At 40.2% G+C, this 18,372-nt stretch overlaps 2 protein-coding genes across 2 annotated transcripts in view; both read left to right on the top strand.

The window, feature by feature from the left end:
- LOC111671280 (large neutral amino acids transporter small subunit 4-like) overlaps positions 1–5,951 on the top strand; it is a 31,271-nt gene extending 25,320 nt beyond the window's left edge. The window contains exons 12-14 of the mRNA XM_023428372.2: positions 328–401; positions 1,321–1,444; positions 1,549–5,951. Of these exons, the coding sequence (XP_023284140.1) occupies positions 328–401; positions 1,321–1,444; positions 1,549–1,710 (360 nt within the window). The 3' untranslated portion in view covers positions 1,711–5,951. The remainder of the gene's footprint in view (positions 1–327; positions 402–1,320; positions 1,445–1,548) is intronic.
- A 1,700-nt stretch (positions 5,952–7,651) lies between these two features.
- On the top strand, positions 7,652–18,312 carry LOC111671269 (phosphatidylinositol transfer protein beta isoform-like). Its single transcript, XM_023428358.2, has 12 exons — positions 7,652–7,838; positions 9,900–9,930; positions 14,188–14,333; positions 14,481–14,572; positions 14,786–14,793; positions 15,012–15,086; positions 15,665–15,748; positions 15,942–16,019; positions 16,137–16,247; positions 16,356–16,478; positions 17,159–17,225; positions 17,321–18,312. Exons 1-11 carry the CDS (start codon positions 7,822–7,824, stop codon positions 17,201–17,203), a joined length of 810 nt encoding a protein of 269 aa, XP_023284126.1. The 5' UTR covers positions 7,652–7,821; the 3' UTR covers positions 17,204–17,225; positions 17,321–18,312.
- Positions 18,313–18,372: the final 60 nt, after the last annotated feature.

Raw genomic sequence — 18,372 nt, 5'->3', positions numbered from 1 at the left:
GGGGGGGGGTGCACATTTCCAAGCACGTGCCGCTGTAGCCCCGAGTGAGTCTCTTCACAGAAAGCGTTAACACTGCAGAGACTGGGAGATGTACATGATGTTCAGACGGGAGACATTCACATGGCAATGCAGCTACACTGAGATTTCTAAGTGCTCCGGTGACACCTGCTGGACGAAAGAGTCATAGCATGTTATTTACTGGTGCTGAATCTCATTTACCAAAGATGAAAGCCATTTCTCACTGAGGACAGAGCAGCTGCCAACTGACCCGGTACATAATGAAAGATATGTGTATTTTTAAATGTTCTGTTTTCTCCTCCTCTTCAGATTCTGTCCTTCATCCTGCACACCGTCGTCAGAGGCTTCATCCACTCCGCAGTCGGAGGCCTCTATGCTGCTGTGTAAGTGTAAAGTGTAATGGCATAATTAATACACAATGATACAGCATAACACCATGAATAGAATATATTGACTAGAAAGACTACATGAGCATTGCACCGTAATGTGACTGTGGAACATCTCATGTAAGAGCCTTTTTCACCACATGTGAAGGGGGTTGAAGGGGTTGATGTTGATCTCGGAGAACTATTTCTTTACGGAGCTTCTTTGTGATGTCATATTGAAACAGGAAGGGGGTCTTTCCCATACTTCTCCCCACAAAGTTAAAGGTTCAGTCTTCTCAAAAAAGATCATGTTACGTTTGAAAGAAGAGACACGTTCTCTTCCTCTCACAAATGAGAGTTGAGTTTTAGCATTATCCCATAATTCTCACTGTTGAGCCAAATATAATATATATACATATATTGAATTGTACATACATGTAAAAAATTGAGACCTATTAGACATTGGAACAATTTCATATAATGAAATATATATCTAGCCCATACAAATATGTATGTTTATGTATGTGTGCTTATGTTGTAGACATATGTACATCCATCTTTAACCTTGTCAATAAATGTGATATTATATATGTAAATATAAAGGATCATCATTTTAAGACACTTGCACATATAAATGAACAATATATCGTTAATATATGAGATCACAACATGTTGATCATATAGATATTTTTATTATATATACATATACAAATTTAATGATTCATATATGTTATAAACTTCCATCTTCATATATTCAGAAGATGTAAATGTGATAATAATATACCCCATTATATTATTATATATATTACATAACCTTTAGCTCACGTAGAAGTCGACGTTCATATATTTTTCTATCCAAAAGCTCAAGTACGTCCTCAGTGTAGTGATGACACCTGTGTGACTTTACCATCTGAAACATGCTGTTTGTCCCCCGCAGGTACCCGTCCTCTCAGTTTGGCAGCCTGACAGGGATGCAGTCTCTGATCAGCGCTCTGTTCGCCCTGCTGCAGCAGCCTCTCTTCATGGCCATGGTGGGACCCCTGGAAGGAGACCCTCTCTGGGTACGATGTCACAAATACCTGGTTATTTATTTATATATTGATTTATTGAACAATTTGAGAGTTTTAGTCAAAGGCTCACGTCGTGAATGTCGGTTGACCCTCAGGTGAACGTGGGCCTGTTGGTGGTGAGCATGCTGGGATTCTGCCTGCCCCTCTACCTGCTGTGCCACAGCCGTTACCTCCAGCGCCTCAAAGACGAGCAAGACGAGGATCCCAAGATCTACGTCCAGATCAACAACGGTAGCAAGCCCGAGGCCTTCGTCTAGAGCCGGAGAGAGAGAGAGAGAGAGAGAGAGAGAGAGAGAGCGGAGAATTCAACACCAAAAAAGAGAGAAGAAGAAGAAGAGAAGGAGGGGAGAGCGGTGGAGGTCAACTGCCTGTGTGAGACTCATGATGAATACATTCACTCTGTCCTCCAACGCCTCTCTCAGTTTGTCTGATGACTCACAAATCCCTTACATTCCCCACACACACACACACACACACACACACACACACACACACACACTACAACACACACACCCTCCATTACGCTGCCATATTGCCGCTTGGCCAAACATGACTGTGACACCCAGTTTCACCCTCCTTCATCCGTTGAGTATACACAGTGAGACAAACATACACATCCTCTCCACCCCCCACCCCCCCAATGTGTGGGGGCTCACCACACCCCTCACCCCTCCCTTGGACTGCATCTCTGGAAACGAGGAGAAAACAGAATAAATGGGAGAAAGAAGAAGAAGAAGAAAAAATGATTGGGGACTTTTTTTTTTTTTTTTATTTCTACCCAAGTGACTCTTCTTCTTCACTCTTTTCATTTTTTTTTTTATTTCACACTGTTACATGTGCCACTGACAGTCGACTGGTTTAGCCTCCGCCAGTCTTACTTAAAAACCACAGAAGAAGAAGATGGAGAAGAAGATGTAAAGTGAGGAGACAAATTCTCTGTGACAGTATTGTGCATCTAAGACACATGACTTTTACCACCTTACAAGAACTGGTGCGTTGCCAACACACGGTAACCATGGAGTAACTATGGAGTTACCGTGACGACCTTTACATTCTAATTGGCCCAGGTTTGTCTCTACACTCTCATCCCTCTTAGACAGCCGCACAAGTGGCATCTTAGGTCCCGACACGCCTCCGCTTCCTCTCGTGCTCGAGGGCATTACCTGAGTCAGACTCCACAGACTAGCAGCAGCAGTATTGGTAGCAGCTGGGATCAAAACACACACGGTCAGGTGATGCACGTGACGCACAGATCAGTGAGGAGGAAACACGCCAGAGGTAATGCAGTGTGACAAAGTGCTCTCTGGTGTTTGATAAACTACACTGCATGATGCCAGTGATGCCAGCGCTGGTCCTATATTAACAGTTTCACTCAGTCACTAGCGCAGGAAGACACTCAACTCGCCATGTCGGTCTGGTTTTTGAATTCCTCGTGTACCGTTTGTTGTTTGTTTTTGTTTTTTTTCAAATGTATTTATTGCAATATGATCACAAGATGTGCTGTTCAAACTTTTTACCCCCCTGTACCTGATCTGTGGAGGAGGCCGTGTGTTTAGAGTAGGTAGACGGGGACGAAGATGTTAGATGTAGTGTGCCACACACACACACACACACACACACAAACACACACACACACACACATGCACGTGTTTTGCAGTTTGGGTTCGTCGTAGCAATAAGTGCTTCTGTTGGGTGCTGGGCAACACGCTGACACACAATCACACACAGACAGGTAAATATAAATGTACATTTTATGGACTGTATTGATAAAAAAAAAATCACAAAGGGTGCTAGTTAATTACAGAAATGTGTTAATTTTTTTTGTGTATTTTGCTTTAAAGGGGCAGTTGAAGTCATTTTTAACACAAACAAAACAACAAATCGCCATTGATTTACTAACAAGACCTGCTTCTTCAGTGGATTTCCAAAGAACCAATCAAGCTACCATTTCAAACGACTACTTTGCTCCTTTGTTTCTTATCAGTTTTGTGTTGTAATTCTGCACCGTAACGCAGCAGCAGCAGCTCTGGGAAACTTGAACTCACCTCTTACAGACATAAAGGGACATTAGCTTGAAGGTAGCAGGCTGATAAAAAGACACGTTCCTCCAGCTTCTGAGAAACAACACAGACGACAGAGAGTCTTTGTCTTTGAAAGAAAACGACCCAGAGCAGAAGAAGCGTGGAGTGTGTAAACAGCGATACAGGGAGATAGTAATTGCGATTTGACTCAGTCTGCTGTCTTCAAACGCCATAGAGTGAAGCTCCTCGGATATTTTTTAACTCGCAGAGGCATTTCCAAAGACAGCCATGACCCTCAGAGTGCCTCTCTATGTGTACAGATGATGGGAGGAGTGGATTCAGGCAGGATGTGGCACACCCAGTCCCTCTCTCCCTCCCTCCCTCCCTCCCTCCATCTATCTATCTATCTATCTATCTGTTGCTTTCATCCACCCATCGTCCCACAAACACGCCTTGAAGTGTTTACTGACGACAGAGCTGAGAGACGAGCCTCTGCCACCAACCAGAGGCGCCCAGTGAATGACTCAAGTGAGAAATGAATGGCACGTGATGCACTTTAGACTCTAAAATGGACCTCAGTCATGTATTTCTGAATGGCCTGCCCCCCCTCCCCCTCCCACTGTATCGTACACGCAGTGCATGGCTGCTTAGTGGTGCATGATGCAGAGAATGTATACTCGGAGCTTCAGATGTAGATTTGTAATTCAGAACATGGGAAACGGAAAGATGCTGTTATTTTTTTATACTAAAAACTATTGCTTCACATGTTCATTATGTTGCCTTTATGTGCACGGACAGTGTGGCAGAGTCTTGTCTCTCAGTTCAGGAACTTGTGTGGACGTACGTTTATCAGAGCTGCACATTCATCCTCATTAAACTGCATGAGTTTTATTATCTGTAGACGATCAGAGAGAAATGTATGGAGGAAAATAAGCGCCCAAATTCAACTGTACAAAGAACTTTGGTAAAGTGGGAAAAAAAATGTGCTTTTGTAATGAAACTAAATTCACATTTGTACATTTCTATGCTTCTCAGTTTGAATGTTTTCACAGGAAAATGAAATGATGCAGAAGAAAGTAATGAATCTCCACACAATGCCAGAACTACATTTATTAAAGGTGTAAACTTTGGGTGAACATTGAAATCAAATGAATGGGATTTTCAGTAAACATACATAGATAGTATGCAGGAATTTGTTATATTCTTTTTTATGTCTTCTTCATGTCTTTTTCTTTATTACTTTTGTATTTCTTTATTTAAAAAATGACATTTTCGTATCTCTAAAGTACAAAGAAAAATCTAATTTTTGGTGGCAGCGGAGACAGTGATAACTCAGATATCCTTCTCCCCCAGAACAGATTAAAATCTTTTTTATTTGTCAATCTTTATTAGTACATTGCAGATACAAACCTACACAGAGACAGGGATCCGTTTGTATTTTTATTGTGGGGAATAATTCTTATATCTTCAAATGCACGACACAGACGCAAAGATCTGTGTTGTTGTTGTGTCGACTCTAAACACCAGTTTTGTACTTGAGAGATGAAACAACATGAATCTTTATTTAGAAAATGTACGGATGTGAATTTGCTGTGCTGTTTACATGAAACTTTATTTACGTTTGTCATTCCAATAAAACAAATATCAATAATTATGGCACTAGTTTTCCTCCATACAGGACCTCTGCGCTCTCGTATCTCGGCTTTGTGACAGGCAGGTTCAGATGTTCTCTGACGCAGTATTTAACTATGAATGTGGGTGATGATGGACATTGATTTTTCATTTGCTTGGTAACCCATCGTGAACTCGCTCTGTGGCTCAACATGAAATCAGCCAATATACAGTCAGTTTGTCCTAAACCACAAACCTCTGTAGATTTAAATGACACGTTGTGACGATGACGCCTGGGTGAACGAGTGATGAGTTATCAGGGGAAATCTTCACTCCCTGAAAAACGGGGAAAAAAAACTAATCAGCACTTTCCTTCACTGCCGTACCTTAAACGCCTCACCCTGTCCTCAATGCCATCACCTTCCTGGTCCCTTGGATTGGGATTCTACATTACAGTGGTTTGGTTTATTGATTGATGTATTGATGAATTGTTTATTCTCTGAAGATGAATCCTAGCGTGTTTGGTTGTGGGTGTTTTTATGGCTGTGTGATTTAGCTGAAACACTGACGCCCCCCCCCCCCCCCCCCCCCCCCGGCATGTATTTTTTGTATCTTTTGCCGACCATGTTTCCGTTTATTTTCGTTGTCTTTCATTCTACTTTTCTTTTTTTTTTCCTCTGATGTTTACGAGAATGTGTATTTTTCATGGTCTTTATATTGTATATTTGGTTTTTCTTTTGTCTTGTACCACAGTATAGCCATTTGTCACTGACATCCATTTCAAGTCATGCTGTTTCAACTGAAAGGAAAAAAAACAAAAAACAGATCAATATATGAAGCAAAATAAACACAATAATTTGTATAAATGTGTCTTGTTGTTTCTAATGATCACCACACGGGACATTACTCCTTCAGAGCAGCAGGGGTCAGACTCTCACTCTAATACTTGGACTTTATCTGGAGTCAAACAGATTGGAAATATCAGCTGGATACATGCAAAAGGAAAGTGGTCTCAGACTTTACGACCCCACTTTAGGTGAAACCTGTTGGGCAACATCAACCACACAGTTTCCTCAGTGTTGTGTTAATCACAGAGGAACATCCTGAGTGGAAATAAACTGTCTGATTCGTCTGAAATAAACAGGTTGAGCCAGAGTCGGCGGTTTCTCCCTCTACTGGTCTGACCACAGTCGGGCGTTGACGTGCACACACACACACACACACACACACACACACACACACAGCAGGGTACTCCACCCTCTGGGAAGAAAAGGAGCCATGCACTATCCTTGTGCACCAGCTGATGGTCACTGAGCTGTAATCATCGACACAGTGAACTTCACAACACGCATCGTAACCTGTAACCTCATGTATGACTATGTGACGCCACATACTGTTTAATCATGTGTTGGACTCATTAGGATCCACTCTGCAAATAACATGTGATTCTTTCTATTTTATACCAAAACAGACACATGTCAATGCTGAGACTACTGCTGCTTAAAGTGGCACTACCACCTATTGTTCTTCCAGTATAGAATAGAATAGAATAGAATAGAAAGCTTCTATTGTCATTGTACGAAATTAGGAGTGCTACTTCTGATCAGTGGAAACAGAAACACAAGTTAAGATAGACAGAAGGGCACAAAAAGAATATTGCACTTAAAATATAATAAATACTATAATAGTATATATAATATAATAGTATATAAGACAAAGAAACGCCTGGACATAGTTTTATATTTTTGCCAATTCTCAGCTTATTCTTTCAGTCAGCATCAAGTTTTATACATCATATGATTCAGGAGAACCTACACTTCCTTCATGGTGCAATGTAAAGTCACCATCATGCATTATCTTTGTGTAAGCACACAATATTTGAACAAACAAACAAAAAAAACCCCAATGAAAAAGCTTGTGTTTTGTTGAATTACTCCATAGTCAACCAGGGAATTTATTTTCTTTAATGTGAAAAGTTGTATTTAGGTGTTTTGGAGCTCCATGTGAAGTTTTGTGCAAATAAACTTTGGTGTGTGGTATAGTATGATATAGTATAGTATATAGAATAGTATAGTGTAGTATAGTATAGTATATAGTATATAGTATAGTGTAGTATAGTATATAGTATAGTACAGTACAGTATAGTATAGAATAGTATAGTATAGTATATGGTATACTATGATATAATATAGTACAGTTTAGTATATAGAATAGTATAGTGTTGTATAATATATAGTACAGCACAGTATAGTATAGTATATAGTATATAGTATAGTGTAGTATAGTATATAGTATATAGTATATAGAATAGTATAGTGTAGTATAGTATATAGTATATAGTACAGTATAGTATAGTATAGTAGTAGAACTGGAAGGTCTAGAGCTGTAAGACAGTAATAAAAAGCACTATCAGTAGCTTCTGTCATGCACATAAAGTCATAATTACAACCTAACGTTCATGCTTGATAATTGCTTACCAACTGCACGTGAACGTCACATCTAGTTACCTGAAACTAAAGGTGGGTGTCTCCTCCTCTTTCTTTTTCCGCGCCCCTTCGCTCCAGCTCTCTCACGACATCTTCCAGGAAGAAAACCCGAGGACAGGAGCGGCAGGCGAGTTGAATGAACGGCTCCTTGTCCGCTTTGACTTAAAGTAAAAAAAAAAAAAAAAAAAAAACTTTTCCTGGAGGTTTCAACTTTGTCACAAGCTCGTGTTCAGACGGAGGAGCAGTCAACATGCTGATTAAAGAGTTGTGAGTATTAAAACTTTGTGAAACGGAGCCGTTCCTTCTTTATATCAGGTAGAAGACACAGACGGACACTCCGACTGCTGCCAACCTTATCAGACTTTTGTCAAATTATTAACTACATTAGAAAATGAGGCCTGGATCATGTGACCGTCGGATATGAAGCTGAACTGCGTTGTTTGATCTCCGGTGTGGAACTCACAGAACTCCTTTTAAAATTAACACAATTTAAAGTTTATTTGGTTATTAGTAAAAGTTTCTACATGTTATAATTTGAAGTAAATATTTGTTTGGATTACTATGAGAATGAGAGTCATTTCGGCATAAATGAATTTAACTTTATATTTAGAATAGCGGCGTAATTCAACCAAACCTTCAGGTTGAAGCTGCTAACCCGCTGACATTACACTGTAATTTGGTATGAAGGGGAAAGCTGTGGTTGCAGCCAGGCAACTGTCAAAGTCTAATTTCCATTGACTTCATTTATTCTTTGAAATATTGATTTAAGGCACAGTAGAAAATTAATCTCAAGTGATTAGAAAAGATATTAATTCATCAAGTATTTCATGATGAATTTATTAGGAAGACAGTCTTAAGTAGGAAAATGTTTGGGGTTCTCGATCCTGGCAAATAACATGACTTATGGGAGTTAAATCAGTCACAAACCTGCCTCAAAAAGCTTGACTGAAGGAAGTGAATGAATGAATTTCCCTTTATTTCTACCTTCTTGTAACTCCTGAGCCAGGCGGGTTTATGACTGTCATGTCATATGCACATCATCACTGGAAAATCATCCAGTAGCTGGCTGTCATATGATCATGGTGCAAAGTGCATGAAAAGACTCAGCCATGATAAATTACAATGCTGAGGGAGGGTTGTCCCGGGCCTCAAAAATCCTGGCTGTAACATGAAATTAATTTTTTTTTAAGTGAGACAGACAGTGCGAACTGTGGAGGGTTAACGTGCTGCACATCCTTTTTCATCACACCGGCCATAAAGTTCATGCTTGGAGGGCTCCTCTTCCACTCTGATCTGTTCTAATGAAATATTCAGGCCCTGCTAGACTGGCAACAGGTGGCGATTAATTGCCTATTGTATCAACTCACACAAGAGAAGGACACACACACACACACACACACACACACACACACACACACACGCGCAGCGTTTCCACCAGAAGTTCCAGGCTTGTTTGTTTGTTCTTTCGCAGAGTCAGTCTTGATTACAGTTTTTTATCGTTTGTTCTTCCTCTTTTTTTGGTTCCTGCAATAGTGGGACGCCAGCAGAGAACTAACTCTTCACACCACTTCCCGGTGTTGAACTGTTCAAAGCGGTTCTCTCTCCGCTTAAACTGCTGAGAGACATTAGTAGTTTCATTAGCTCCCCGTTGAAGCGTTTTGTCTGCCATGTCAAGATTGGCTTGGCCGTTACCTCTGCTGGCCAACTAACTGACACCAACTCTATTCTTGGTGATCCCTTTCCCCACAGAGGCGCTGCACTGTTGTGCTTTCCATGTCACATTAATTTAGAAGTCCTGCCTGTGTTGAAATCAAACCCACTCCCTGTGCATGAAGGCGCAGGCACAGGTGCTGGAATAGGACAAGACTCGCTGTCCCCCTCCCGCTTTCAGGTTTCATGGTAATAATAAAGTGTGATCATCTAATCTACGTACGTCGTTTAAGGTCTGCTAGGTAGATTCAGCCATCATGCTAAGCTAAGCTAAGCTAAGCTAAGCTAAGGTAACCAGCGGCACAGACGTGAGCTTGGTGTCAGTTGTCTCATCTGTCTCTGGGCATGAAAGTGAATAAGTGTTTTTCCCAAAATGTTGAACTATTCCTTTAAATTCCACCTTTTAGAAGCAGTTTTCAGATTAAATCAATCGCTGGTTCCTTCTGAATCCATATCGTTGGACATGTTATATAATCAGAAGGCCGATGTTGGCATGTTTACCTACGACAACATCTCCTTATTCTTACAGCTCGACAGCTGAACTCTGACTGTAGTGTTTTCTGTCTTATTACTTACCCTGATGCCTCCCTGTTCTCCCTCTCTCTCTCTCTCTTGCAGCCGAATTGTCCTGCCAGTGTCCGTGGAGGAGGTAAGGACTCATTTGTTTACTTTTGTGTTTACACGGACAGCACATGCCAATCGACATGACATTCCGGTTGCATCACATGTAAATCACATGTTGTCTTGGCGAACAATCCAGCGTTAAAACGTTTGATAAAGGCGTGTCAGGACTGTTGTACTCCACAGAATCACCACCTGCAGAGGGCTGTATTTTTCTGCTCACTGTGTATTAGAAAGGGAACTGAATAGAATAAAATAGAATATAATATAATAGAATAGAAAGCCTGTATTGCAACAAAATTAGGATTGCTACTCCTGATTGGTGCATGTAAGTTAAAACATATTACACACAATACATCACACAGTTTAAAAACAACCTAGTTTTGTGGAGACTGCTGTAACGAAACAGGAAGTGGACTGCTATTTAAGAGCATGATGTCATAACTATTCGCCTGTCCCGTTCAAACGTAGCTGCGAAACGATCTCAAGATGAAACAAAACGCCTGCTTCAATTATTATTATTTAGAAGATTTATAGGACGCAAATGGGTTTTTTTTTGTTGATAAAACGTTATTAATAGTTTTCTCTTAGTGACGTTTTCCCTCGCAGGAATGCTGTCTGAAAAGGCAGTCGATCAACATATTTCACCTATCGCCGCACATCTGTTCTCACCGCCTTTACGGACGATTATAGGCAGAACACTTAACTTACACTTAAGTGGCTGCCGCTCAGTACAGTATGTGCCCAGACGTGTGTTGTTGTTGTTGTTGTCGCCGCCTTTCGCCGCCTGTAGATGCCCTTGCAGTTTAAACACTCAGCTGTAGCTTCATATCAGGTGCAGAATGTATTTAGCTGTGTTTAATCTACCACACCACCGGCTGCTGCCATCTTATCACAAGAGCAGTTTCAGCCTCTTCACCTTTCCTCCTCATTAGATTTATGGGAGAATCACCATTTTTTTGTTCTTTTTAATTAGTATGTGAACACCTTCCTTTATTTTACCTAACGACCAGTGACTCAATCTACGCTTTAATCCAAATGTTCCATACAACACTGGACTCTTTGTTTCTGCATTGCTTCACTCAGAGCAGTAGCCAGTGTTTCACTAAGCCACATAATCACAGTTTGCTGAATGACGGGCTTTTCCTCTCTGATCCGTTTCAGCGTTAAATGTTTTCTGTTAGTTGAGTAACTAATTGTGACCATTAGAACAACTGGAGCTGGATTAAATCTGAGTGTAATCTGGGCATTTGATGATGCAAAGGTGTTTGGAGACGAGGTCGAGTGGGTTACCTTGTACAACTGGGCAGTTTGTAATGTAAGATATGTGATTACTCAGGTTTGCGTTGCTGTTACATTTCATCACATTCAAACCTTTTCTTGAGTGTAATATTTCACAGAGCTGAAAACTTGTTGATAACACAACAATTGAAATAGTAAAAGGAATAGTTGGACAATTTGGGAAACACTACTTCACTTTCTTCAGGCACAGTCAGGCTTCCTGTTTCCAGGCTTTATGCTAAGCTAAGTGAGGCTAGCCAGTCTCTGGTTGTAGCTACACATTAACTCCACATTAACATGATGGTGGTGTCGATCTCCTCATGTAACTAACAACTAAGTCACATTGAAGGAAAAAATTACAAAACTTTACAGGTTAAAGCTTCTCGAGTTTCAATATTTGCTGGTTTTCTGAGTCTTCCATGAGGAGGAATAGAATATTTAAAGGTTATATATATATATTTTATATATATTTATATTATTTATATTTATCTTTAACTGATTAAAAGTATTCCAGTGATTTTAGTGTCGTGCTTCCATAAAGTTAGGGGACTAACAAGAAACAATTATCGAAATCAAAGCATCAGTGTCCAGAATATCCTGACTTTAGTCCTTAGCATGAGATCCAACACTTCCCATAATGCAGTTTGATTGCATCTATAACCCGTCAAGTCTGAGAAATAGCCACATGTTCCAACCACCCAACTTTAAAGTAGGTGTTATGATAAAAAACTGAAGACATCATCAGGGTTAATTATTTTTAACCTGTTGAAGCGTCTCCACAGAGGAGATGATCCAGCTGTTTTCACAGATGCCGTAGTATTCATGCTCATCAAGAACAAAATTAGCTCATTAATAGATGGTAGAAGTAGTTGTTTGTTGCAGCGAGGGATTGAAAAATGATTTGATGCCTAAGGAGTAAATGAGCGTCAGTGAGCCAATCAGCGGGCAGCATGCTTGGACCAAGATCTAATAATGCTGGTGATTGGCTGTTTATTTACATGAACACGTTCGAGTGTGTTCGAGCTTAAAAATAAAACTAAAGTAAAACTAAATTTATACTGTAATGTGTTGTAATTTTCTTTTTGTTAAAATGGATTTCATAAAATTGGTATAGAAGTCAAGGCATCGGTGTCGCTACCAACAGCCCTGATTAATACAATACATTCACAGATCACAAATCATACATTTTAGGTAATGTAACAGCTCGTTCATTGAATTGTGTATTTTTTTGTTATAATATGTGATGGAATTACATATTTGAAATCCAAAGTATTCAGTTACTCTGCAGCTCTGTCTGCAAGAGGACACAAGTTTCAACAAGCAAACCCTTGGGAGGATGTTGTTGCTCGGGGCGAAGACATTTAGACGGTTATTCAAGTGCCACTGAAATGCAACATATTCTCTTTATAAGTAAATAAATAGAGCGTTCATTCTCAGTCCACACCTCGTCTTTTGACAATTGATGTGAATCAGCAGGTTCATGTTATTTTCTTTCTTCTGACAGACTTAGTTTCAACGTGTTCAGTCCGGTGTTGGGGACCACCTCCGTTCAGGTTCAGCCTGTTTGTTGTTTGCAGCTGAATGTCGTCTTCCCACCCCGGAGCTTGAGCTCAGTAAAAAAAATCTGTATTACGTCTGACTGTCCTTGACAATGAGAGGACCTACTGGTTAAACACGACAAGTCACATTCCTGACTTCCTACTCACAGTGGCAGGCCCAACATCCGCAGCTACCAAAATAGGTTGCTAGCCTGTAGCGGTGCTCTGTCTCCGGGGAGAAGAGGGTTTGGCTCTGTTCAAACGCAACAATTTTGTCTGGCTGAGCTGCAAATGGCAGAAGATGTGTCGATGTCAACTTTCACACAAATCCACAAAACATTTATTAATCTCACAGGGGCAATAAAAAACCTATCTAAGGCGAGCAGTGTTGAATAAAGCATCACAGGAACAGCTTACATGTGTCAAGGGTTCTTTTATGTGTGTTAAGTAGGAGTGTGCTGTCCAGGCTGACAGCACCAGTGATGTGAGTCACTCTTTCCAGTGTCACAACACTTTTGCCTGACTCAGGAAGGGCTTGAACTAAGGGGACTGGAGGAGGAAGAAGAAGAGGAAGAAAGGGGCAAAAAAGTCAAGAAAAAGCTTACTGTGCTAGTTTTTTTTTTTTTTCTTTTTCAATGCTGACATCTGTGTCTGAGAAAGGAAAACGGTTAACTCACGGCCACTGACATTAATGGTTAGCACAGGTCATGACAGAAGGATTCTCACAAGGGGCTCTTCCAACATGTCGACATTCACGTGTGTTGTAGTATTTCTCTTTTTTTTCTCTTAGTCTAACGATCATTATCTGAATCCTGTTTTTTAATTTTTGAGCTGCTCAGTGCACTGAGCTAAATGCTAATGTAGAAGCTAGTAAGGTGTTTTTTAGGAAACAATATTTATTAAATAGATAAAATAACCTTAGCCCATCTTTTGATATGGGAAAGAAAAAGAAAAAGCATCTTATGCATTATTCTTTATTTGGCCACTTGAGGGCAGCGGAGCAAGCTGTGAACTCACTGGGTTTATCAGAACTTTAAGCTTGATAGGAGCAAAGGTTGTGGGACTTTTGACCAAAACAATGAGCTGAAAGATGCTGAAATCCTCCACAGCGCTGAGGGACGCTGATGAGTCGCCTGTGGCTTCCTCACTTGCAGAAACCCCACTGACATAACACATTTGATTTGATCCAACAGTTAAAACGTGTGCTGTGAAAAAGCTCCAATGATTCACAAGCTGTCACTACTGAAAGCTATAGCTTCAACCAGAGAGGGAAACTTATCACTAAGGGCTGATTCCTTCCAAAGTCTCAGAATTGATCAGCTTTCCTTTGATAGTTTCCTTTTATCCACCACATAGATTCATATGTAATTTAACCTCTGCAGCCATATATTCTCAGGGTGAGAATAATGATTAATCTGTACATAAACAGTAAATAACCATGCTCTCCTCTTTTCCCCTTCCTCCAGTACCAAGTGGGCCAGCTGTATGCAGTAGCAGAGGCCAGTAAGAGCGAGACGGGTGGAGGGGAAGGTGTGCAGGTGTTGGAAAACAAGCCCTATGAGGAGGATGGAGAGAAGGGACAGTACACCCACAAGATCTACCACCTGCACAGGTTGGCTGCTCCACACTGCATATCTCCGACCACATAGGAAGTAGCGGAAAATATCGTAACACTTTCTTAAAGGGAAACCCCGATAAAAGGCTTTATAAGTTGTAACTAAGGAAAACTTTACATCGATGTCTGTCTGTTCGTCTGCAGTAAAGTGCCGGCTGTCATCCGTGTGATCGCTCCCAAAGGTTCTCTGGAGGTTCACGAGAAGGCCTGGAACGCATATCCTTACTGTAAAACCAGTGAGTCCCTCCACATAATCACATCACACTGTGACGGAAGACAGTTAATCATTTAACTCTGCAAACCATTCTCCGTCTGTGTCTTGTGTGGTCTCACTGTAAAGTAAAGACCAGCTGACAATTAAAAAATCTGTATTTTCTAAATCATTGTCTCTCTTTCTCTCTCTGCTCCGTTCCTCCCTCCTGCACGGTCCGTCTTTTCCTCTGATGCAGTCCTTACAGTAAGTATTTTAAGTTTACAAATAAAATAATAAAATACTCTAATGATGGGCTCACACACCGGAGCTAATGTTAACACGTGGACATTGATGCACTGTGCCTCTTTTTGTGCACATGGAACAGTATGTTGACTGACCCCACCACGTGTGTGTGTGTGTGTGTGTGTGTGTGTGTGTGTGTGTGTGTGTGTGTGTGTGTGTGTGTGTGTCCACGCTTACAGAATACCTACATGAAAAGCAGCTTCATGATTAAGATCGAGACGTGGCACAAACCTGACATGGGGGATCAGGATAATGTAAGTCATGTCATCCAGAAATGCTACGAACCACCGTACACTTTCAGCTAATACATTACAGGTGTAGTTGAATATATCAGTTGGACTCAATGACGAGAAATAAGCGATTAAAATGACTGTCTTGTGTTACTGCTGTGTTAGTGGAAGTTAAAGAATGAATTAGTGGCGTTTCTAGTGTTAGACTGTGTTTAAAGAGCTGTTAATCAATCCAGAAGTCATTGAGGGTTCTAATTCTGTGTCGTCAATATCAATGGTGGGCTGCCATTTTGTTTTACGTTTGTATCATGGATTTAATCCGGCCCATGCTTGGCCCACATGCTTATGTTTCCACGGCCCGAGTCTGGCCCATATCCAGCATGATCGTCAGATGCTGCTTCCATTTCTGGGCCGATTCTGGCGCGCACACAGAAAATGGAAACTCTAGAGGAGAACAGTGGAAGTATATGGGCCAGATTCGGACCGGGGACCCAGGCATGTGTTGGGCCATTAAGATTTAAGATGTTGGTCAGTTGTCATTAAGTCTGATATGTTTACTTTGCATTTACCTGACTGACGGTTTGATTCTTGCCTTGCTGCAGGTGCATGGACTAGACAAAAACTCATGGGCAGCAACTGAGGTTGTTAACGTTGACATTGCGGACAGAAGTTGCATAAATCCAAAGGTAAGAGAAACACGCATGTGTTTTAGAAACGAGCGCAGGTTTTTCTTCAGATTTCTCCCGTCAGCAGCTGATTGTTGAGTTAACACATCGATCTGCTAAACATTCAGTTTGATAAACCTGCTGCTTGTTAGGCTGCTTTATATTTGTCACAGCCACGCCGTTTATCATTGCACTGGTTGCATTCACTCTTTAGGACTACAAAGAGGAACATGATCCAGCCATCTTTAAATCAAAGAAGACGGGTCGAGGGCCTCTGGGACCGGACTGGAAGGTACGACACCTCGTCTCACTTCACCTTCACTGTGGCTCGCTCTATTAAAGAAATGACATCATTGCGTTTAAAGGAGACTGTGTTTTAATGTTATCTGTGTCATCTGTGTGTTTGCAGAACGAACTCGCTAACAACCCCAACTGTCCACACATGTGTGCCTATAAACTAGTCACTGTTGAATTCAAGTGGCTGGGACTACAAGGCAAGATAGAAAACTTCATTCAAAAGGTAGAAAATTTGTTGTTTATGTTTGTTTTTTTTTTTAAATCAGAAAATCAGATCATGCGTATATCACCCTGTACTCTTGTCTAATCTTCCCTCTGTTTCTCTGTCCAGGTGGAGAGGCGTTTGTTCACCCACTTCCACAGACAGCTGTTCTGCTGGATCGACGAATGGTTCGATCTGTCGATGGATGACATACGACGTATGGAGGAAGAGACAAAGAAGGAGCTGGATGAGGTGACTGAGCACACTCATTAAAACAAGAACTGTTTCTTACCATAACGTGATGCGTTGATACGTTGACATAACACGAAAAATATACTGTCAGTGCCAAGAAAACACTATTTAAATCACATAATATGACTGATGTAGACAAGATGTTTTCATGTATTGTGGGTGTGGGTTCATTTCTCCAGTCAAGCAATGACAACGAAAAACACGACACAGTTAAACAAATGTTAAGTGTAACATAAAGTCTATTTATATACAGTATTTTAATAGTATGGAAGTGAACCATAAAGATTCAAGGATCAAGGAAAAAATGTATATAACTAACAGATAACTGAAACAGTATCCACAATTAAAAATACATACAAATAAAACAATGACAACAATATTATACAAGAAAAATATCCCACCAACTAGATTCAGTTATATTTTTATCCATTTAAAGTGAATCTCAGTTTCTCACCTTGATCCACTGTATAAAAGAGAGAGGGCAGGCTGCCTTCCATATAATGAGTTGTAATTGTTAAGCTGAAGCAAATGCTACAGCTACTGACTGATATTAAGAAATGCTAATGCTATAAATGGATTCGGGTGTATTGTTTTGCTCCCAACAGCGGTTTTTGTGCTAAATAAAACAAATCAGGCTCTTTAGTACATTTCTGAGCGACGTATCTCTCCCTGTGCCGTAGATGAGGCAGAATGATGAAGTTAAAGGGATGTCAGCTGAGGACTGATTGCAACTGACGGGCTAACACAGTGAGTATTAAACTACAGTTTTGCTGAAATTTAATATTTTAGCATTTTTGAACAGGATTAATCTTTTTTTTTTTTTTTTGTTCTCTCTGAAACAGGAGGATTTGACTTTCTTCAGCAAGTTCAGACTCCTCGCCTCGGACAATGGACCTAGAACAGCTTGATAGGCATAATCAAGAATACCACACTAATATCCTAGTACAACTTGCTCTTAATAAGAGCTCATTATTGTAAAGCATGTGTGTGCATTTATGGACTACATTTGAATACAACCATAGGAGCTTTTTTTTTTTTTTTTTTAAGAGACAAGTTTGCGAGTTGGGGAATCCGTTTTGGGGATGAAAAGTTCTTGCTTATGCCTATTCGGTCCTCTTAAATTTTAAAACGCTGAGGAACAGGTGTGGGTTGTCGCTTAAGCAACATTCCTGATTACTGATATCCTTTTTTTTAATGGCAGTTATTTGGGTTTTGTTCTATTCCTTGATTTTGTATTTTCCATTTCTCAGTGATTTATTGTTTACTTACCAGAGCAAGTCTTCTGTCTTCTCTCTACGCAAAAGCTCCAGAGTTAAATTTTTTTATTTTATTTTATAATTGACAAATAAAATAGACATCAGTGCTTATGATAAATTTCTTCCCTGATCTCACAAAATACACTATTGCTCTGTTTTCTTAAACTACACAGCATGACATGGTAGCTGGAGGCAAAGTTATATCGTATGAGGTAATTACACTGAAAATACTCCATCAGAGACATTTAATATACAGCGTAGTCCTGGTCTGACAGCACCATCTGCTGGTTGTGCGGTTTGTTTACCTTTATTTGATGCAAGCTGCTGTGTTTTAATTATAACTTTGGATTGAGGTTTTGAGTGTTAGTGATGATAATATGTAAGAAAAACCTGAACTCTGAGCAGATCTCTAAATGATTGACACATGAAGCAGTTGTCTTGATAACTGTTAAATAAAAAAAAAAAAGTTTGGCCTAGGCTCTGTCATTGTAAGTCTGTGTTCAATGAAATAACCTGTATTTTAATGTAATGAGTTAAATGACTGTGTAGTTTATTAAAGACAATATATTTGTTCCTTGCTTTTTGTGTATTTGTACATTTTACTTCACTCGCAGCTACAATAAAACATGAAGTGGGAT

The sequence above is a fragment of the Seriola lalandi genome, unplaced genomic scaffold (genome assembly GCF_002814215.2).
Source record: "Seriola lalandi dorsalis isolate HSWRI2012SDOR001 ecotype SW California unplaced genomic scaffold, Sedor1 jcf7180002054874, whole genome shotgun sequence".
In the NCBI taxonomy this organism is placed as follows: Eukaryota; Metazoa; Chordata; class Actinopteri; order Carangiformes; family Carangidae; genus Seriola; species Seriola lalandi.
Note: the sequence above shows the minus strand (reverse complement) of the source record. Positions and strands in the feature narration are given on the sequence as shown.

Excerpts from the sequence above, each read along its gene's own strand:
- LOC111671269 (XM_023428358.2), top strand. Across the intron at positions 15,087-15,664 it reads ACATGGGGGATCAGGATAAT|GTGCATGGACTAGACAAAAA; the intron begins GTAAGTCATGTC and ends GCCTTGCTGCAG. Across the intron at positions 16,020-16,136 it reads CTCTGGGACCGGACTGGAAG|AACGAACTCGCTAACAACCC; the intron begins GTACGACACCTC and ends GTGTGTTTGCAG.